Source organism: Tursiops truncatus, chromosome 8 (genome assembly GCF_011762595.2).
Source record: "Tursiops truncatus isolate mTurTru1 chromosome 8, mTurTru1.mat.Y, whole genome shotgun sequence".
NCBI lineage: Eukaryota > Metazoa > Chordata > Mammalia > Artiodactyla > Delphinidae > Tursiops > Tursiops truncatus.
The window spans coordinates 77,332,375-77,355,474 of NC_047041.1; the positions used below are offsets into that span (position 1 = coordinate 77,332,375).

At 36.6% G+C, this 23,100-nt stretch overlaps 1 protein-coding gene across 1 annotated transcript in view; it reads right to left on the minus strand.

Moving 5' to 3' along the window:
- The window catches only part of SLC5A12 (solute carrier family 5 member 12), a 45,040-nt gene that overhangs the window by 12,533 nt on the left and 9,407 nt on the right, over positions 1-23,100 (minus strand). The window contains exons 4-10 of the mRNA XM_033861666.2: positions 21,590-21,657; positions 17,305-17,459; positions 17,044-17,184; positions 12,229-12,358; positions 10,767-10,855; positions 6,023-6,135; positions 1,358-1,425 (exon numbers count right to left, since the gene is read on the minus strand). Coding sequence (XP_033717557.1) covers positions 1,358-1,425; positions 6,023-6,135; positions 10,767-10,855; positions 12,229-12,358; positions 17,044-17,184; positions 17,305-17,459; positions 21,590-21,657 — 764 coding nt within the window. The remainder of the gene's footprint in view (positions 1-1,357; positions 1,426-6,022; positions 6,136-10,766; positions 10,856-12,228; positions 12,359-17,043; positions 17,185-17,304; positions 17,460-21,589; positions 21,658-23,100) is intronic.

Consider the following 23,100-nt stretch of genomic DNA (forward strand, 5'->3'; position numbering starts at 1 on the left):
ATCCTCACTAAATTGAACATGGTGATACTTTCTTAAGAGTAAATAATAATTAGATAAAGGGGAGAAAAGAAAGGGGTACAAAGCATTAGAGGCAACTTGGAAATGGGATAAAATAAACCTAAAAAAATGCTGCAGAGGTCACTAAAGACAAACCTCATCAATCCACCAGTTCTGCTGTGTGGATGGGTAGATATCAGAGTGCTTCAAAAATTGTAAAGAAATCACCAAATATCTGTCATTTTAAAAAGTTCATACTTAGCAGGGAGGACATCAAGTTTCCAGCCCCACAACTTCTCTTATATAGAAAGTGAATTATCATGTCACTCAACTCCCTTAGACTTAGTTCCTTGAACTTGAAAAAGGAAATAATGGAACCTATGTAAGTAGTCATTGGAAGGATCAAGCAAGATACACTGCTCTGGGAACTAAAACACATTCTATAAAAGTCAGTGATGACTATTCACTCACTCTTGTTCATGTCTTCATTTAAGCAGCATTTATTGAAAACCTAATCCATGCCAAGAAAGTATACAAGATGTTCAGATTATACAATGACCCAATGGGACTGAGGGGGTTGAAATAGAATCTGAAGATTGGTTTATCTAATGGTCCTTTGTGAGTTGGGCAATTTGGGAAGGGAAGAGGGGTGGCTCCAGACACTTTGCTGGTAAACCTGGTTTAGCCACTAACCAGACGTGAGAAGTTGAGCAGGATACTTTCACTCTTTTCTGTAACCATCTACAAAATGAATGTTGAAACAGATTATCCTTGAGGCTCTTTCTAGTGCTGGTATTTTATGGAACTGGGAGTTGGACGTATGGGAGACAGGTCAGCCTGGATAACAGGTAGGGGCGGGCCCATTTCCCAGCTCCACCACTCTTTCATTATGTGAATTTGGGGCAATTCTTCACCTCTCTATTTCTTAGTTTCCTTCATCTATAAAATTAGTACATTAATCATACTACCTCATACAGAAGTGACGAGGATTAGATGAGATAATACATTTGGGATGGTAGCTTGAACATAAGCATTCTATAAATGTCAATTGTAATTATTGTTTTTCCTGCTAAGATTATCATTCCTACTTTTATCTCAGGATCATACATTCTCAGATCTGGATTTCAAAAGGTTTTCTAATTTTATTACAGTGTACCTTGTCACTGAGTCTCATTACTAGTTTTTAAAAGTTTCCCCTCTTGAAAGAAATTTTGGTTGAAATTTTACATGCATGTGTAACTTGGACCTGGTATCGGAGAGTATGAGCATTTGGGATTTGGAGGAATAGGAAAAGTATTAGAAAAGAAGGTGGGTAAAAAGTTGCTACAAAATCAAATGTGTCTTTTTCCTCTTTCATTACCTGTACAACGCTCCCCAGGAGGGATGCAGCCACAGCCATGGAGGTACATATTATGCCAAACAAGAGACCTGGAGGAAAGAAACTTCATGACTATCATCCAAGCTGGCTTTGAGGGATCCACTGAACTCCTGCCCAGGGCCGTCTCTCATGTAAGCCCTATCAGAAGGGGTCTCAGGAAGGACTGTCCACCCCACTTAGCCATCACAAGCCCCAAGAGGGCCATTTAAGAGACCTTCTCCCAAAGACATGCTTTCCTAGGTCAGGCAGAATGAGCTGGAATCCAGCCTTGAGGAGTCTTCTCTACAAGATTTAAGAAAAATGCTGTCCTGGTGACTTCTCTGGTGGTCCAGTGGTTGAGACTTCACCTTCCAATGCAAGGGGTGTGCAGGTTTGATCCCTGGTCAGGGAGGTAAGATCCCACATGTCTCGCGGCCAAAAAACCAAAATATAAAACAGAAGCAATGTTGTAACAAATTCAAGAAAGACTTTAAAAATGGTCCACATCCAAAAAATCTTTAAAAAAAAAAAAGAAGAAGAAGAAAACTGTCCTGTGGAAGCAACATGAAAATGCAGAAAGGTCACTGGTCTACTAGGCTAATCCAGATTAAATTCGTGAGAATTAAATCCATTTCGACCACTCACCAATAATCAGCTGAAGACGTTACTAACCTCTCTGGGATATGGATAGTTTTTCATCGTTAAAATGGCTAAATAGTTATACAGTTTACCTCACAGATTTTGCAAATCTGGAAAATTTTTCTGGTCTTTTCATGCTTTATTCATACCTTCATTATGGCCCTCAGTATACTGTGTAACGATTTCTTTGTTTACATGGCCATGTTGGAGCACCATAAGGGCCATCAGGGTACCGCGCTCTGCAGCATCTTGCACAGGGAGCCTCCAGCATCATAGGATCTCGTTGGATGAATCAACATATCCATCTTAGTAATCTTTTAAAGGTGATGTCTTGTTTCAAACGATCTTTTTAAAAATAATTGTTTTTCTACATCTTTGTTTAAAAACTATCTTAAAAGTCATTCAATTCCCATTACAATCCATAGACTAAATGAGAGAGACAAGGTGCTGGAGATGGATTTAGACAGACACACAGTGACAGAAATAGAGAAAATGATTTTTCTCATTCTGTTTGAAATTCTCTCTCAGCTAAATATTTGGCTGAGTTCCCAATGTCACCATTAATGCAATTTTATTGAGTACTGACCATATGTCAAGCACTTTACTAAATGCCAGGGCTATAAATGCCACTGCCCCAGAGATCTCACATTTTAGGAAGGGACTACACATAAATAAATTAATTTATCCAACAGTGCCTGTTGCATAGCAAGTACTATGTGCTTGCCATTATTATTATTATCATTATTATTATCATCATCATCATCATTTCAGACTTAGTACATGATATCTCTAAAATTTATTATCAGGAATTCACTTTTAAGATGAAATCAGGATAGCGAATTTTAATGCTATATTTTCCAACTTCTCAATAAAACACAGAAAAATAAGGAAACTCACACAACACTGAAATCCAAGTTTGATCAATAAACACCTTTCAGGATTCTAAAATTGTTCTCATTATATTTAAAGATGATAGATTAGAAACAATGTTTGCCCTCGTTCTGTTTCACTTCATGAATAAGCAGAACTCCACCTGCCTGAAGAAAATAACAAAAGCGTCTTTTCTCTGCTACCGATTACCCTCTTGCTGGGCCAACGGTTATCTGTTTCAAATGGGATTCTAGGCAACCACCCCTCAATCCAAGGTTCTACATTTTTGTGCTGACTAGAGAATTGATTCAGTCCCCCTCTCCCCCATATCTTTACACTTCCGCCAGATTGCAATCAATAGCAACCTGCAAGGCAGCGAGTTTAGGGGAAATTGGTGGGGTTCCATGGATACCTGGAGTGCACGGATCCACAGACAAAGCAGTAAATGTGTTGGGGGGGGGGTAGAGAAAGCACCACCGTTGCAGCAAATACTATGGATTTTCCAAGTGCTACATCAGCTCGGAGGATCAGACAATAAACCATGGGCAGAAGAGGAATTTCTACCCAGCATATTCATGAATGTCTGCTAGAAATTGGGAATTGCATCAGGAGTGATGCCAATCCACCTGCTATTAGCTGTAACTCATTATGCAAGATAGTGAAAAAATTAAGGCAATTCAACTACCCAGTTTACAAACATTCGGTCAGCACCAATCTCTCCTTGTTCAAGCATAAGGAAAAAGAAAAAAAGAAATATGGGATCCATGCCAAAATATTACTAAACAAGGAAATGAATAATTAACCTGAAAACTCAAATACAGAATATGTTTTCTGGAAATACTTAAGAGCCAGAAAAAAAGTATTTAGAAACTGGCAATTTCAATATGATGCAAAACACATAGATTCAATGACGCAACAAGTGCAGTTCAAGAGAAAGCAAATGATATGAAAACACAACAAAGTAGAGTGCAACACCCATAAGTTTAGATGAAGATGAATCCAGGTGTGGTAAGGAAGAACTATAAGGAAATTAAAAATTATAATAGTTGACCAAGCACTTCCTCACCTAGGTATTTACCAAAGAGAAATGAAAACATGTTCACAAAAAAGACCTGTGCAAGAATATTCATAGCAGCTTTATTCATAAAAAACTCAAACTGAAACAACCTTCAATAGAAATAGAAGTTAAAAAAAAAATGTAAATCCATACAATGCCATACTACTCAGCCATAAAAAGGGATAAACTACTGATACAAAAAAAAACATGGGTGTATCTCAACAATATTATGCTGAGTGAAAGGAGTCCTTACAAAAAAGAGTGGTACTGTGTGATTCAATTTATATGAAATTCTAGAAGAGGGAAAACTGATCTATGATGAAAAACACCAGAATAGTAGCTGCCCCTAGAGGGAATTGGGAGTAGGAATTACCAGAATAACCAAGAGGACTTTCCAGGGTCATAGTAATGATTTATATCTTTAGTGATTGAGTTACACAGGTGTACACATTTTCCAAAACTCAGCAAATGTATACTTAACATTTGTCCAATTCATTGTGGGTAGATTTTACATTTAAAAAACTTTAACCAATTATTGAATTCTAGTTAATAATATGCTAAAATAATTAGGGGAAAGTGTACTGATGTCTACAATTTATTTTTAAGTGTATCAAATATATGATGCATTAATGGATGGATAGAGAGCTAGATAGATATGTGAAAAAGCAAGTTTAATAAAACATTAATGGAGAATCTTGGTGGCATATATACAGGAGATCATGGTAAATGTCTTTAAACTTTCCTGTATGATTGAATTTTTATAGTAAAATGTGAGGAACAAAACACAACAGCAGAATTCAAATCATTATTATTAAGAAAATTACTTTGTGGAGAACTTAAAGTAACATTGAGAAAAAAACCTGAGCCCTTCAAGCATGCAGAGGAAAAGGACAAAGCTATGAAAATAAGAGAAATAATGAAGAATATGGAGAACACAAACCCCAAATTAGGGGAGTATTTAAGAATAAGGGTACGATAAAACTATCAATATTTGTAGGCAATAACCACACTTATTAGAAAATCAATTAAAATTTTAAGAATCAACAAGAGTTGTGCCAATGGCCAAATATGTGCTTTACAAAACAAACAAACAAAAACAAAAAGCTATAGCATTTCCATGTTGATAGTAAACAGTTTAGAAGATATTATGGGGAAAACATTCCATTCATAATATCGATGAAAGAAGTAGAAGGAGGAGGAGAAGAAAAGGGAGGAGGGGGAGAAGCAGAAGGATGAAGACATGAGGATAATTAATATCTAAGAGAGAAAATATGGTGTTAAATGCAAAATGCTATTGCTAGATGGAAAGCTTATAAAGATGTTAATTATTTCCAAATATGTTTTTCAGTTTAGTGCAGTTCTGTTGAGATGGGGGTGTGTGTGTGCAACTAGATAACATGCAGTGAATTATTTTAAACTTAATCTGAAAGAATAAATAAACATGAACAGCCCAAAATTTGTTTTTGCAAAAAAAGAAAAAAAACAGTCACAACATTTAAATTTCTTCCCAAAAATTGACAAGAGCTGCTCTACCAGATATTTTAAATAAAACACTGCAAATCTATAGTATAAAACAAGATGGTATTAGTTCTGCAATTGATAAATAATTTAATTTAATGAAAATAAGTATATAATATTAAACATATCCTTATAGATAAAATAATTTTATATTGCATATTATTACTACTAAAACTATTAAAAACCAATGAAGAATATTTGGTAATAAAGGACTCTTTAGAAAAGAATTTGGCTTTATTAGACAAGCTGACTGGCGATAGTGAGCAGAGCATCTTCCTCTGTGGAGAGACTAAACAGGATCAATACATGGCATAATCAAAAGGTGTTGATGTGATGAATCTAGGGCATAGGATGAACGCAGAAGAATGTCGAATGTAGGTTGGTAAAAGCTAAGCTAACTGGTCATTCTTTCCTAGTACCCTCCTGGTATCTCCAGAAGTGTAAGAATTGACGTGTGAGATTCCTCATGTATCTTCACATGCACTTGTGCCTGTCAGAGTGCCCTGAATAGTGTGTGCAGGATTTGACACGTACCACACGTTCATTTCATGATATGGAATAGAAGATCCACCGGCTGTACCTACATAAGCCTTTACTGATCCAGGTGCTCAGCTTGTCGGAGAGATGGGGAAAACAGCTCTTGACAAAATCCTCAAACGTCACTGTTGCTAAGGCATTGATGCTGGCAGCCACGGTGCTACAGGGAGAGAAAAATGAGAACATAGTCCAAGGTAAATAAAGCTGACCGGCCTGCCCTGGTGTCCAGGGCGAATAGATAAGGCAGGGCTCTAGAAAAAAACAGAGACAGACATATGTCCTTATTCTGGAACTTCAGGGGAACTACATGACCTGTCTACTCACTCTTCAAAGCTGCTTCTGTGCTTAATGCTCTTTGATGTCTTCCTCTAAGCCCAGTGAAGAAGCTAGGCTTCCATGCTGGAACTCTCACTGATTCCCCTAACAAGACATTAAATGAGTTAGCATGCAGTAGCAGAGAGATTTTGTGTGTGTGTGTGTGTGTGTGTGTGTGTGAAAGTTAAACTTGAGGCAGAAAGTACTGACTATCCTAATCCAGGAATCAGTACAATATGCCATTCATTCATTCATTCACTCATTCATTCATACCATTTATGCATCTGTTCATTCTGAGTACTAGGCATACAATGGTGAACCAGAAAGACATAGAGCTTACACTCTACTTGGCGACATAGACATTTAACAACCAATTATACAATTGACTACAATTGTTATGAAGAAAAATAACAGAGCTATGAAATCATGTTTTTCAGAGGCCTAAATCGATATGAAGTTAGGATATTCTTCCCAAAGGAAGTGATGGTTAAGATAGGCACTGAAAGGACCCATGCAAATTCAGAAAAAGATGTTTTAGAACAAAGGGAAAATTACAAGTAAATGCCTACAGGTGGAAAATTTGTTTCATTCAACAACAGGAAGCCCCAGTGTGATTAGCATGCAATTAATAAGGGAGAAAGGGGCAAAGATAAGACTAGGAAGCAGGCAAAGACCAAAAGCACATAAAAGCTCTGATATTCTCTCTCTGACTTTCCAGAGTTCAGTCTTATAGCCCTAAAACTCGCTCAGTGGACAGAAAACCCAAGAAGTTCGAGTTTTCTTTGCAGAATAGCATGAAAGCTTATTAAATTCCTCATCTAGACCAGGAATATTTTAGCTAGTAGAATAGATGTTCCCTATAAGACTCCTCTTCTATCTGTAGATCCATGCAAGTCAAATAAGGAAAGGAGATGATCAAATAAAATAAACTTCCACGCTCCCAACATATATGGCTCAAAATCCATCATTTGAAAGTTTCGAACATTAGGGTTAACCCTTGAATCCATTGGGAGGGAGGGAACAAAAAGCTGATTTTGGCCCAGAGGGAGCAGATTTGTAGAACCTTTACTGGGTTGCTTTTGAGGTCAGATGTATTATCTATATGTCAATTTATCAGATTCTAAAACTGTTACAAGATGGTGAAAATCTTTTTTTTTTTTTTTCCTATCTCTCAACCACCATCTCTTTACTCCACCCCCCACTCTTGTCTTTCCCTTTCCTTAACCCAACATCCTCCTTAATGTTATAGTAATAGTAATCTCTCTATAATATGTACTGTCCAGTGTCTCTTTCTTGGAAGTTTAGAACTTGAGATCAAAAGAATCAACCATTCTCTTATGGGGGAATTAATCTGTTGACAGCTATATTTCTCCATTCTGGAGTCAGCTTTAAGAAAAATAAATAAAGCTCTGTAGGGAGGGACAAAATGAAAGCTAGCGTGTCACCCTACTTGTGTTTGATCCTCTGGTGTTCATCGTTTCTGTCCCTAGTTTCCTTGAGATACTAATACCAACACCACAGGACAATATGATTTTATATTACTGATGCAAAATCCTACAAAGAGTATTAGTAAAAATAATTCAACAGAACACTAAATTAAAATTATACCATAAGCAATTTAAAGTCATTATATGAATTAAGAGATGTCGCTATTTTTGAAATGTCAACATGTTAATATTAATATGCCAAAAGCTAAAAAAGCAAAAAATACTCATTTCAAAAATGCCAATAGTTTACCAAAATTCAGTATTTCTCCCTGATAAAAATATTTCTTAAATTAGAATAAATATATGCATTTTTGTTCTTTTTTATGATTTTATTAGTTTTATATAAATATTTTAAAATGTAAATAAATAATATAGTTTAAACCAAAACCTGAAATCATATTTAATGGTAAAATCCAAGAACAATTCCCTTTAAAGTGCATAACAGGCACTTCCCTGGTGGTGCAGTGGTTAAGGATCCTGCCTGCTAATGCAGGGGACATGGGTTCGAGCCCTGGTCTGTGAAGATCCCACATGCCGCGGAGCAACGAAGCCTGTGCGCCACAACTACTTAGCCTGTGCTCTAGAGCCTGCGAGCCACAACTACTGAGCCCACCTGCCACAATTACTGAAGCCCGTGAGCCTAGAGCCCATGTCCCCCAACAAGAGAAGCCACTGCAGTGAGAAGGCCACGCACCGCAAGGAAGAGTAGGCCCTGCTCGCCGCAACTAGAGAAAGCCTGCACGCAGCAACGAAGACCCAACACAGCCAAAAATAAATAAATAAATAAATTTATTAAAAAATAAAATAAAAAGATAAAGTGCATAACAAAACAAGGATTTCTGTAATCCCTCAATTTTTTATCATTGTTCTCAAAGCATAATTACATAAGAGTGAACATAGAAGTGTAACTATTAGAAAAGAAGAAAACTCAAAAGTATTGGCAGGTATTATGATTTGAGTACACCCAAGTTCTATAGAATTAACTGAAAATAATTAGGAAAAATCTGATATCAAGGGAAATTCTGTAAAAGAAATATAATGAATAAATACTAACCTAACATATTTTAAATCAAACTTTAAAGCTTAGTCACTAAAATTATTAGTATTGTCATAACTGTACACAAATAGATCAAAGGAATATAAAAGAAAATCCAGGAAAAGTTCCAAATATATAAAAGAAAGTAGGATGTGATAAAGGTAGCATTTCAAGTCAGTGGTGAAAATGTGGCTTTTTACTAAAAAATAATGGGACAGCTGATACCTGGATGATTATTTATAAACATGGAATGGAGAAGCCTTCATAAGAATGATATAAACCCAGAAACCATAATGTAAAAGGATTGATTAATATGAAATAGAAGCTCAACATACTCAAAAATACTATTAATAAAGCAAATATACATAGGACAGATGAGAAAAATGAGACATATGTCAATAAGCTATTTTCTTATATACATAAGGAAGAAAACTCAAAAGAAAAAAATAGCAGGGAATATGAATTGGCAGTTTACAGAAAAAGAACTACAAACGGCCAGTGAAAGTATGGAAAAGTAGCCAACCCCACTTCTGATCAAGGGAATATGTATCATACTAAGTGAAGTAAGTGAGACAGAGAAAGACAAATACGATATGATATCACTGCCATGTGGAATTTAAAAACGTGATACTGTCTTAATGTTTTAGTCCATTGCTCTCAACACTCTTGCCCCCATTCTCCAAGTCACTATCATGTCTACCCTGGATTAAGGCAAAAGCCTCCTGTATAGTCACCCACTTTCACCAATCTTGCTTTAGTGATAGCCACTTCCCTCCACAAAGACTGAGTCTTCAGTTGTATGACATCATCAAACCTCCTTGCTTCAAAGCTTCCTATTTAATATGAAATGCCAGCTCTTTATTCTTTCATAAAGGTTCTTCCTGATCTGATGCCTGCTTGCCTCTTTAGGCTCCTCCCCATCTGCTGTCCTCCCCGTTCCTTATGCTTCAACTCTTCTCTCGGATCCTGAACTATTCCATACAGATTATCTCCTTGGGGCTTTGGTATTTGCCCTCCCCCCTGCCTGTAAAAGTTTCTGCCTGTGATCTTCACAGAGCTGGCTTCTCCACACACTTTAGATCTCAGCACAAATGTCATATACTTAAATAGGAGTTCACTAAAGACCCTATCAAAAACAAAGTCCCCAAACCTAACCTCTCTCTAGGCTGTCACTCTGTCATTTCCTTTATACTATTTGTCATTATCAAACAATGCCTTGTCTTTTTTGTTGTTGTTTAGTTATATATTGTCCGTCTTCCATGTCTGCTAGAATGAAAACTCTATATCAGGGCAATACTGATGCTAGTCTTGTTCCCTGAAGTATCCCCACTGTCACCAGCTGTGCCTGGCATAATATAAACCTTCTAAAATATTTGTTAGAATAAATGTGTGAAAAATTTTGTACTTAGAATAACGTCTACATTTTGGATATGGATGTTCTTACATTTTGGATATGGATGTGCCTGAGTGTGTTATTGAAGTTGGAGAGAATGGATTGCGAAGCATAGATCTGTAAGAATGTATTGCAGCTGAATGAGAAATGCCAGCAGAGAGAGCTGCCTTGTGTGCTGGTGATGCGAAACCATGGGGGCAGTTGGCATCAGACAAGGTTGAGAAAATAAACAGAGAGATCTAGTGCAAAGGCAGACCTAGGTTTACATATCACCTCTGTAGTTTACTGTCTCACCATGGGTAAGTTATCTACCTTGCTAAATCTTAGTTTCCTTATTTGTAAGCTGATGATAACGAGTAGTTTCGGCCTCATATAATGTGTGACAACTAATGAGCAAATGCATATAAGGCATTCAGCAGGGCAGCTGACACACAGTGAATACTCAGTAATACTGATAATGACTACCACCATTACCTTTGTCATCCTGGTTTCCTTGCTATCACCATCCTCACCATCATCATTATCAGAACATTATTGCCAAGTGTAGTCAATACACTAACCTCAGAGTTCCACTGAAGGCACAAGCCACAAAAAGTCCTGGGAGTCCTGGCATTGTGGCAAATAACTCCATGACGAAGTATGGCATCAGCTGAAGAGGAGGCAAAACAAGATGGGATTAATGGTCTCATCAGCAGTGTCTGAAATGTGGGACTGTATTGTAGCTTTTTAGCAAAAGGAGGTGGGAAAAAAAAGAAAAAAATAAAGTAACAATAAAGGAATTTGCCTGGACTATCGTTGTTAAATGCTAACAAATGAGGTTATGATCAATCCAATTCCATGGACCTGAGGGGAAGGGATAGGAAGGGGACAGTCATATAAGGAAAATGTTGGATGAACTTTAGAATATTCAGGAACTTTTAACTTTTTTTACGTTTGCAATGTGTGCTATTTTCTTGCCTGTTTACCCTTAATGTTAGAAACTAAATCCTAAAAACAAACACTTAAAACAGGTCTTCAGGGAGTCTAGGTATTATGGTTCTACTCTGGAGCCAGATTTGTGGGAGAGGAACAGCCACAGGACACATTGGGACAGTTGTATATGTAGGGGGAGAGGATAGAGACGATAGCTCCTCCTGAGAATATTCTCCGTGAATGGAGTTTTTAAGGATGGACCAAGAGATTGTCATACTGAGTAAAATAAGTCAGACAGAGAAAGACAAATATCATATGATGCCACTTATATGTGGAATCTTAAAATAATGGTACAAATGAACCTATTTACAAAACAGAAGTAGAGTCACAGATGTAGAAAACAAACTTATGATCACCGGGGGGAAAGGAGGAGGAGGGATAAATTAGGAGATTTGGACTGACATATACACACTACTATGTATAAAATAGATAACTAATAGGAACCTACTGTATAGCACAGGGAGCTCAATACTCTGTAATGACCTATATTGGAATAGAATCTAAAAAAGAGTGGATATATGTATATGTATAACTGATTCACTTTGCTGTACAGCTGAAACTAACACAACATTGTAAATCAACTGTACTCCAATAAAAATTAATTTTAAAAAGCATGCTTAATGTAATATATTGGGGTGATATTGTTTAAGCCATAATGAGAAGACATGAGCAGAAGCATTATAGAAATAAGGGTCATTTTGTTCAATCTGAGATTAAAGCAGCATTAATCAACCTGTGATGGATAGAAAAAAAGATTTGATGGTGGCATTGAAAACCAAAGCTATGGGTTCAAGTCCTCTTCCACTCTCCCCAGCCCTACCCTGGCCCCAGTCCTTGCCTTCAAGGACAAGGTAAGATACCTTCTTTTTACATGTTCACTCCCCAGTATTAGAACCTGATCTGTGATAATATCATCCAAGAGGAGAAATCAAGTCTTTGGGGTTTGGGAAGTACCTAGAGGTCCAGGTCGAAAAAGAGAAAGGCTCAGCATTGCTGGCCAGAAACACACTCATTTCAGCTGTTCCCCACTGGTCCCAAGGGAGCACATACCTGGTCTGGTGCTGAGATGATACCAGAAGTCCAGGGATCACAGTCTTTGAAGTGGGAGTACATGATTAAGCCAGAGAAGACAGCACATGCCAGAATGACCCAGAGGCCCAACAAGTTGAAATACAAGGCTCTAGAAAATAACACATGGATCTACTGGTAGACTCTATGTCATATTACAGTGTGGTCAGGGCATTACCAAAGACTCAAGGTAAAATTTGGGGGGCCTTTTTGCTATAAAATAAAATTCTATAGCCTTCAAGAATATTTTGATATCAAGTCACTATGTTATACACCTGAAACTAATACAAGTCGATTATATTTCAATTTTTAAAAATCATTACTTTTTATACTTTTGCATTTTTTTTGTTTGGGCATGTTACAATTTTAGACTGATTATGAAATTTGAACAAGGTGGATTTTTGATGGGTTTGCTTTTGAAATAGCTTTTCTGCAAAGTTGCAATGTGTAGTGTGAGGTCTATTTCCTTGGATGAAATTTCACGTATCAATCACTCATATTATATAACTTCAAGTAATTTCCCCCCACTCAATTCATGAAACTGTCAAAAAGCCAACTTTCATTTTAACATCTTTTATTCCAGAGGAATGATGAGATAAATGTAGAAGTAGACACGTTTTGGAAATATTCGCTTTGGAGGTTAAATCAGATGAAGTTTAAAGTTCAGTTTTTTAAAAGGCAATAGAAGGTATGAAAAACCTAAAGTCATTTTCCTCACATTCTTTGGAGCAATTCTTTTTATTCTACAACAATTCTTTTTATTCTATAACATTCTGTTTAACTTCAGTTTGAGTGCATTTGTAGTATCCTATGGTTATTTTGTATTCATACTGTTCTTTGAAAGTCAAAATATTACACATCTTCTAAATCTCAGGGAAGACTTGAAAGTCGGCTGACCTCACACTGGATCAGTGAGAGAACAAACAATCTTGCTCTGGAGAGAGTTTCAAGGGGCAGGGGGCCCAAAGAGCAACAGGAGGCATTTCCTGGGAATGTTTCATTTCATTCAAACAATGTCCAGCCATTGTTTGAAGGGATTCAGATGCACTCACATTCAAATGTAAGGACACATATTCATTTCAAAGCCCCCGAAAAGCCCTGCTGTACAGGTGTACCTGACTTTCAGAAAACCCTTAAATCAAAGTATTCTTTTATGAAGCAAATATATTAAATAATCAACCCATCTGGAAATTTTTATTTTACATTATTTACATTAGGAAAGGGTATTATCTCTGAAATTCCTTCCTTGGGATTATTCCAACCATATTTATCTTTGAGTTTTAGCTGTTTGTTTGCTTTTGTTTGAAAAAGGTTGATTTAGACATAGCCTTTGGGGAATACATTTGCTACATGAAATGGTCAATATCTACAAACTGAATTTGCTGTACTCTTACTTCTGCCATTTAGACAAATTCTATTCAAACTTATCTCAGGCCATATCCTGGATAGTCCTCTTTACCTGAAAGGTCACTCCCTACTCTCTCATCAGATTCTACTCCTTATACGGCTTTACATCTTTATAGCATTTATCCTTATCTGAAACTGTATAATACATTTATTTGTTTATTATCTGTTTCCCCCACTCGAACACACACAGGGCTACGTCCCCAGAGCACACAATGGTGCTTGCACATAGCAGACATAAATTATTTTATTTTTGTTAAAAATGATTAAATGAATAAATGAAAGATAGAAATTCTTTACAATATGGTTATACTCTTTACATCATTTCTTTTTTGAAAAAGCATCGGACCTGGAGTCAGAAGACTTTATCCTTAACAACTGTGTGACTTCAGACAAGTCGCTAAGACTCTGAGCCAGTTACATCCTTCGTAAAAAGAGTGTTAACATACCTGCCTTACTTCTTATTATAGGACTAATATGAAGATTGAATGAGTTATACTCCATAAAAATAGATAGAGGTTATACAGCCATATGTAGGTTGTATAGCCATTATTCAAAACAATTTTAAAAACTCACCAGTCAACTATGGGAAATGAGAAATCAGTGGCAAAATTGTATAATAGAATGTTAAAGCCCTTGTATTTGAACTTATTTTTTTCTTTAGAGATAGACTTTAATTCTCTACATGGCTAATTCTCCTGTTTGCAACTAAGTCACTTCATCGATTCATTCAGAAAATATTTATGAAGCATCACTATGTACCAGGTTCTTCCAGGTACTGAGGACATAGCAGTGAGCAACCCAGAGTCCACCCTCATGAAGATGATATTCTGGGATTAGAGGCAGGCAATAATCACCAAAATGAAATAAATAAATGAGGTGATTTTAGATGCAATAAAAGATATAAAGAAAATAAACAAAGGCAAAGAGAATGGAACATAAGTGACTGGGTGTGGATGTGCTCATCTTAGCTGGGACATGAGACGGTGATGGGAAGGGACGTGGTAACCTGCACCAGCTTCTCCTGCCGTCACAGCATCATCTTCTACCTGCAGTCCTGAAATGTCAACTGAAGTCTAGAAACAAAAGCGTCCAAAGCAGCTTCCAGGGAGCAGGTCTAAAATGATTTGGTAAGTGATGCTATTCCTAAGTTTGAAGAAGATCTGGCTTAAGATGAAGCTGTCTTTAGTGAGTAATCACCATTCTGGCCATGCAATTAAATGCATCTATAATGGGTCACTTCTGGTTTTAACCTATGGCCACATTCAGTATGAACTTTATGGATGTATTTTCACCTACCTATGATGCAGAGATTTTTCTAAACCCTGATGGAATGTCCTAATTACATCAGGCTCTCAGATAATTGAGCAGAAGTGATGCACGTAATCAACCTTCTGTAGAGTCTCCTAGATAAGAGTCTGTTGGCAGCTGGCTCTGAGTGGACCCCAGTTGCCCTGGAAGTGTCCTTGAGGCTCCAGTTGCGTGACAAATGAGAGGTCCCACTAGATCCCCACTATAGCAATCTCCCCTCCAGCTGTGTGCACTTCAACCATACTGACCATTTGGACTGATTTCTCGCTCCTGAATTGTATCAACTAAATCAACTAAGATTCTTACAGGGAAGTCTTTTCTAAAGACAGTTTTTATTTTTTCATCTTTCCTTATTCTAACAAAATTCCCATCATAGCTCTGGTCCTTCCATGGGAGTGGGGATGGGTGGAACCAGGAATGGCAGTCCTAAATGCTTAGGAAATTATATATATATTTTCTTTCGTGAGTATCTCTCCTTTTCTGACAGTTTTCATACCCATCAAATACTAATGTAACAAATTCCAAGAAACTATTATGAATGGGTGGCTTAGTTTAAACCAATCCACTAAACAAGATCTAAAGATACACAAGCACAAGTACACATGCTGGAATATACATATATACACTCCTACACATGCACACACACACATAAATTCTTATGTATATATGTGTCCATTTATGTGCTTACACATTCAAGCATGACCTTCTTGAAGCATTACTTTGTTCAATAAGTAATCAATATTTAATAAGCATAAAGTACTATTCTTGGCCTCTTGAAAAAATAATGAAAAAAATACATTTCCTAACTTTTAGGTACTATTATAATAATAGGGAGAAATTAGGTATGTTCACAAGAATAAACAGTATAACACAAGCACATAAGATTTAAAAAACCCCTTGATGTAACAGAGAATTATTATTTATTTCACTTAATATTCTTCCCTTATCAGATATCGTAAACTCTAATTTATTTTAATGCAGAATTTTAAATGAATTCTAATTTTAAGTGAATTTTAAGATAAAATTATATTTGATCCTAAATACATTTTTAGTAATTCAACTATTTGAGAAAGTGATGATCACATGTGTAGAGAGTTTAATATTATTTATTGTAATAGGATATGAATATGTTACCAGTGAATTGATAGAACAGTAGATAATGTTTTCACTTCTTCCTTCTGAGGGTATGTTAACTATGTAAGTAACATATTCCCTTTTGAAATTCAAGTTACAAAATGTTGGACCATATCCATAGCCATTATTCTGTCTAAATAAGAAACTATGCATTGAAAGTATTTTATGATCAGTTGTGGAAATATTCATAGTGGCTGTTTCTCACTCCAAGAAAAGTTAACGGCATTCTGACAAGTCTGCAGAGGCTGGAACCTTGGGTAGCAGCAATGAGGATGAAATGCCCATTTTCAATGAAATTCTAGCTTATTTCTGCCAGTTTTACAAAAAATAAAAAATAAAAGTGCATAACTTCCTTTGGTCTCCATTCTAGAAGGTGGGATGAATTGCATGGTTTTAAAAAGCCTTAAGTTGCAACTCTGTGGAGTCCTTCAGAGTAAGCAGACCTGGTAAAACTGGTGACTGGTTATCCGGGCAGGAGTTGGAGCAGCTGAAGCCCTGTTACGACTTGTTTCATTACCTTGGGTTTTCTTCTTTTAACGTCCCCTTGGAAACTTTTACAGTACATCCATCAAAATAAAAATCGTAATTGAAGAGACCACATGCTGGATGGAAATAGTGATGAGGGCCATCTCATCACAGAAACTGTAACTAAGAAATATGTGCTCCTTCTTTCTGCATTTCTTCCCACAGCACCTAATTTAACCCAGTAATTTCTCAGTAAATGAAAGCAGCAAATGACGGTGAACAAAGGCAGACAGAAAGATCTAAGTTCAAATCCCAGCACTGCCACTTCCTTGTGGAGAAGGGAATAGTAATGCCTGCCTCAAAAAATTGTTGAAAGGGTTAAATGAATCTTTGTTTCTTTCTCTCTTTTACGCACACACACAAACACATTTGAAGCATATAAAGCGCAGAGAAGAAACATTGAAATGTTCATTAATAACTCACAGCTTGGCATGTTTTTCTGTTTTGCAAGAGATGCATCGCTGGATGGTCGACTGATTAACTCCATAGATTCCAAGCCATGTAAAAGTTCCTCCCACTGAGATTGTCCAAAAAGTGTGCCTCCTGAGAGGATCTACATCAAAGCTATGAGGCAGAGAGAAATGAGTGAACAAATACATTCCTTTGATGCCCAAATATTATTTTAGGTGATGAGGTCATATGGCTAAATCTTTATAAAACAAGAAAAAGTAGCATTGGACATACTCAAATATATTTAGTCGAGATCCATTGGCTGATTGCTCTAATACATTGTGTAATCCACCAGCATCGGCTGATCCTTGAATGAGAACTGTTAAGAAGCCCACAGTCATGACAACCATCTGAAATGCGTCGGTCCACACCACTGCTTTTAGTCCTCCCTGAAATGAAGAGAATGGATGTGAGTTCTTAAAAATGAAGCCTCAACTCTTCCATTTCTGCACAGCCTCTCTGCTAATGCATCTTTCTTTCTTCCTTTTCTCCCTTTCTTCCCCCTTCTCTCCCTCCCTCCCTCCCTCTTTCTCAATCTCTCTCTCTTTCTCTCTCCTTCCCTCCCTTCCTTATTTCCTCCCTCCCTTCCTCCATCCCTCTCTCTTTCTCTCTCTCTCCCTCTTTCTTTCTCTATTTCCTTCTTCTTTCTTTCTTTTCTTTCTTTCTTTCCTTTCTTTCTTTCCTTTCTTTCTTTCTTTCTTTCTTTCTTTCTTTCTTTCTTTCTTTCTTTCTTTCTTTCTTTCTTCCTTCCTTCCTTCACCCTTCCTTCCTTACTCTCTCTCTATCTTTCTTTCTTTCTTTCATCACTGAGCACATTTTATGTGCCAGGTTTATTGAGGATGATCATCTGGGTCTTGCTTGTACAATTTGAGATTTTATTTTTTGTAAATTTAGTGCAGTGAATAAATTTGGGGAAACTGAGATGGTAGGCTACTGAAAAAAAAGAAAAGAACTAGGAAGGAATGATAGATTCCAGACACTCATGGAGAAAGTTGTTTTAAGAGCTAGAGGATGGTCAAATAATGAGGTGAGCAAACCAGAGTGTCAGGAGGGTGAATCTAACAGTAGACCTCAGGAGACGGTGATTCAGCAATAGGTTAGAGCAGTGGTTATCAAACCTGGATGCTTTTTAGAGTCACTTGGGGAACTTGGAAACAAACAAAAAAACCCAATGACTGAGCCCCATTCCCAGGAATTCTGAATAAATTGAGGTCTGGGCTGGGACCCAGTTCTAAGTGTTTTTACAGCTCCCCAGGTGATTCCAATGTACAATTCTAGTTGGGACTATGTGGGCAAGAAGAAAGGAGGAAAGAAAGAGGCTGCTGGAGAATCCCTTAGGAACATGGCAAAGGTGCCATGAGCAAATTAGGAAAGATTAAATGAAGTGATATATTTTAAAAGTACTTTGAAAATGAATAAGCACTATGTGAATGAAAGGATGTGGTATTTTTAACGTTGAAAAATAGAATTACCCCCAGTTACTCCCCCAGAGTGTCAAGAACTTCTGTGAAAAGATGACAGGCTTCATCTTTATCTTGAGAAGAAAGAAGACACTGGATTTGTCTCTTCATTTCTCGTGTAGTTAAAGTTAAAATGCAATTTAAAAATAGACATAAAAGTCCCTTCCACATGCATTGTGTTTCTATATTCTGTTCTATTTCCAATTTGAGAAATATGCAATCTCTTACTTCCACCTTCTAAGAGTGGTATTTTGATTTTCTTTAAAGACAGTAAGACTTCTAAACCCAAATCACAATATCATATTTTAGTGATATGAAGACCAAATATCAAAGACCTCAGTTTTCAGAGGCTACTTGGCATGGTTTATATGCATAAACCTGAACTTGAGCTAGACCTGGGGCAAGAGAACAAACCACTTCATCACCACTTTAACAAATGTGCTTCAAAAGGCAGATTAAGGTAGCTATAAGCTACCATGAAAACTTCTCTGATTCTATGACTCCTTCATACAGCAAGAGACACACACGCCCACACACCACTCATCTACAATCCTGACTGTGCCTTGAGTGTCACTTAGGTATTTTAATCAGTCTGTTGTTTTGGTTCTACTGTTTACCTCCCTAGATTGCAAACTCTTGGATGGCAGGAATCACTTCTTTCTTTTTTTTTAAATCTCTTCCACTGGTTATCTTAGCTAGGCTACACATCCACAGGATTAACAGAGTAAAGAAACTGCTCTATGAGCAAAAGTGTTAGATAAATGAGCCACCAGTTTGGTGAGACATTGAAGCTTGTGTTCCGGCAAGAGGTAGGAGGTGGAACAAAGGTGTGGTGAGAAGAGGTTAGATGGGTGGATTGACTCACAGACTGAAAGATTTCCAACACTAGGTTAAGAAGTTTACACTTTATCCTGTGAACAATGGGAAGCAAGGAGAGAATTAGGTCAGTCAAGTGGCGTGAAGAGATGGATGTTTTAAGAAGATTAAGTTAACAGAGGCATGCAGGGTGGAGGGAAACACTGAAATCAATTAAGAGGTAGTACATTTAGTTTATTTTTGTATATTGTGATTATTAAAGTATCCAGACTTGTTTCTGACATCTTTTTGGTTTCTATTTGTTCTACTTTTTCTGTATTTTTTTCTTCTCTTTCTTAAATCAATTGCAGTTTTATTTTTGCTTTGTTTTAATTCCCTTTTTCTACTCTGATTGTTTTATTTAAATGAGTCTGCTTGAAATTTTGCCATGAATTTTTCATTTAGAGTCTAAATTTTTAAAATGTCTTAATCCCCAGCAATTCAAGGATTAAAAAAATCTTTAAGGGGCTTCCCTGGTGGCGCAGTGGTTGAGAGTCCGCCTGCCGATGCAGGGACACGGGTTCGAGCCCCGGTCGGGGAAGATCCCACATGCCACGGAGCGGCTGGGCCCGTGAGCCATGGCCGCTGAGCCTGCGCGTCTGGAGCCTGTGTTCCGCAACGGGAGAGGCCACAAAAGTGAGAGGCCCGCATACCGCAAAAAAAAAACCCACAAAAATCTTTAAGTCTAATTACTCTCTTCCTGATTTACATGCTATTGATGTCCAAATGAAAGTTATTCTTTTTCTTAATCTCAAAATTACATATAATAGTAATCATTATTATTATAATATTATAAACTATATTATTAGATACTATATAAATTATACCATACTATAAAATTATTGTTGTTTTCATTAAGCAACGGAAATTGTTTGACTAGACTTACTAAAGGTTTACTATTTTATTTTCTTATCATTACTTCTTCCATCAAAAACTGGATAATTTTCCTTCTTCCCACAGTATTTCCTCTAGGTTTTTCTCAGGGGAAGATATGTTAGAGGTAATTTCTCTCAGTTCTTGACAGTCAGTTTCTGAAAGATAGTTTTGCTAAATACACAATTATAACTGACAATTGTTTTCCTTCAGTGCTTTGAAGACATTATTCCATTGTTTCTGGCTTCCATTACTGTTGCTAAGCAATGCATCTATTTATCCTCCTATGGGAAGTTACTTCAGAGTCACTAATCTTTCACATATGGCCAGACATGTAAGGAATAGGAGACTATTTTAAATTTAGGTAGGAGGAGTATGTCTGGAATAGAATTATGGTAGTGAGAATGGAATGGAAAAAAAATAAGATAAAACTGTAGTGCAAAGAAATGGTGGGATTTGCAAGTATGAAAATAGAGATAAGAGCATTTTTAAATTGTATGTTATCATGATATATGTTAAAAGAGTAAGTGATATGCACACAAGGCCAAAATACATGGATGGTGCTATATGATAATATATCAATTACTTTATTTTTCTCTGTAAAGGAGGAAGGAGAATCCAGCTATCTGGGGACCATTGCCATATTCTTAACTGGTTACTTAAAGCCTCCATATATGGTACCAATGACTCAGAAGAATAAAGATTTCTATTGCAGGGCATGGCAAATAATAGGTGCTCAATGAACGTTTGTTGAACTAAACCGATTGTAACAATTATATAAATATAATTGCCAATACCACCCAGGTTCCTTGGTTAAAACTGACCATGTGTAAGACCAAATGTTAAATGTAATCCAAACTTATCCATCTATAAGAGACATAAACAAGTTGTGGAATCTCAATTTTACAAAACACCAGCCATCCTTGATCGTTCATTCATGCATTTTGTATTCCTCAACCAGTAGACAGTGAAGTATAAATGCTACCTATGTTTTATAATCACTGTTAATGAGCACATTTTTTTTTTCTCAGTAGTTGTGTATGGTCACCTACCCTCTGAACACGGAGATATTTCTGTCATTAAATCTTCTCTTAGCCATGGCTTTCTCAAATGAGCCCAGAGCCCAAATTCTATTAATGGCTGGTACTGAAAAGAATTTTAAACAAAACAATGGCACCTTCCTCTGGAAACTGTGATAGATAGGCCAGCATATTTCTATTTAATTGTGGAATAGCAATTTCTGCTATACTTAGATGCCCCGTTGTTGGAAATTAGCCCTTATCCCATATTAGGAGATAGTGCTAAATACTTTTTCACAGCCAGATACATACCAGGGTACAGTAGAATGTGCAAACAATTCCTGTTGCAAACACAGAGCCCCAGAGATCAAACCCAGTCACTATGAAAGGAGAAAAAAATATTGAAAGAAGTTTCTCTAAGTAAAAGAACAAACTTTATGAGGAAAAAGTCACAATATTTTTGTCTGTGTTCTTTGTGCGCAAATGGAAATCAAATTAGAGTTGTCTCATTAAATTTTCTCACCTCTGATAAAGATTATTTTATTACATTATTATACCTCAACCCAGCCCATAATTTTCATGTAATGCTAAAAGCCAAATTATTCCTCTTAATATTCTAGAGCTTCCAATCTCTGCACCAATTGTTTGTTTGTTTGTTTTTCTTAACAAAGTTAGTCTGAGTACTTTGAAACCACCTAAACGTTGACCATGAATAAATATTTCTCATTATAATCACATAGCACAATTAAATTGAATACTGAGGACTTCTAATATTACAGGTATTATTATGAAATTTCTTTCACTTTTGTTTCTTCTTTCCTTTTTTTCCCTAGGATTCTATTCTTTCAAAGGGGTCAGGTATAAATCTTAAAATAATTACTACAAGCACATTTTACTCATGTATTCAGAGTATCAACTTCATGAGATTGCTGAGAAAGGACATATATTATAGATGACCTTATTTAGTGGTTGTGTATGTACCATACAAAATTGTCAAACTTACTGTTACCAAAGGAGAAAGGGAAGGAGTAGGGATAAGTTAGTAGTAAGAGATTACTGAAACACATTACTATACATACCTCACACAGGTCAGAATGGCCATCATGAAAAAATCTACAAAAATAAATGCTGGAGAGGGTGTGGAGAAAGGGGAACCCTCTTGCACTGTTGGTGGGAATGTAAATTAATACAACCACTATGGAGAACAATATGGAGGTTCCTTAAAAAACTAAAAATAGAATTACCATATGACCCAACAATCCCACTACTGGGCATATATCCTGAGAAAACCATAATTCAAACAGACACATGCACCCCAATGTTCATGCAGCACTATTTACAATAGCCAGGTCATGGAAGCAACCTAAATGCCTATAGACAGATGAATGGTTAAAGAAGATGTGGTACACATACACAATGGAATATTACTCAGCCATAAAAAGGAATGGAATTGGGTCATTTTAGAGACGTGGATGGACCTAGAGACTGTCATACAGAGTGAAGTAAGTCAGAAAGAGAAAAACAAATATTGTCGGTTAATGCATATATTTGGAATCTAGAAGAAAAGTACAGATGAACCGGTTTGCAAGGCAGAAATAGAGACACAGATGTAGAGAACAAACGTATGGATACCAAGGGAGGAGAGTGGGGGTGGGAGTGGCAGTGGTGGGATGAATTGGGAGATTGGGATTGACATGTATATACTAATATGTATAAAATAGATTACTAATAAGAACCTGCTGTATAAAAAATAAATAAATAAAATTAAAAAAAAAAGACACAAGTATCCCAGTGTTCATTGCACTATTTACAATAATCAGGAC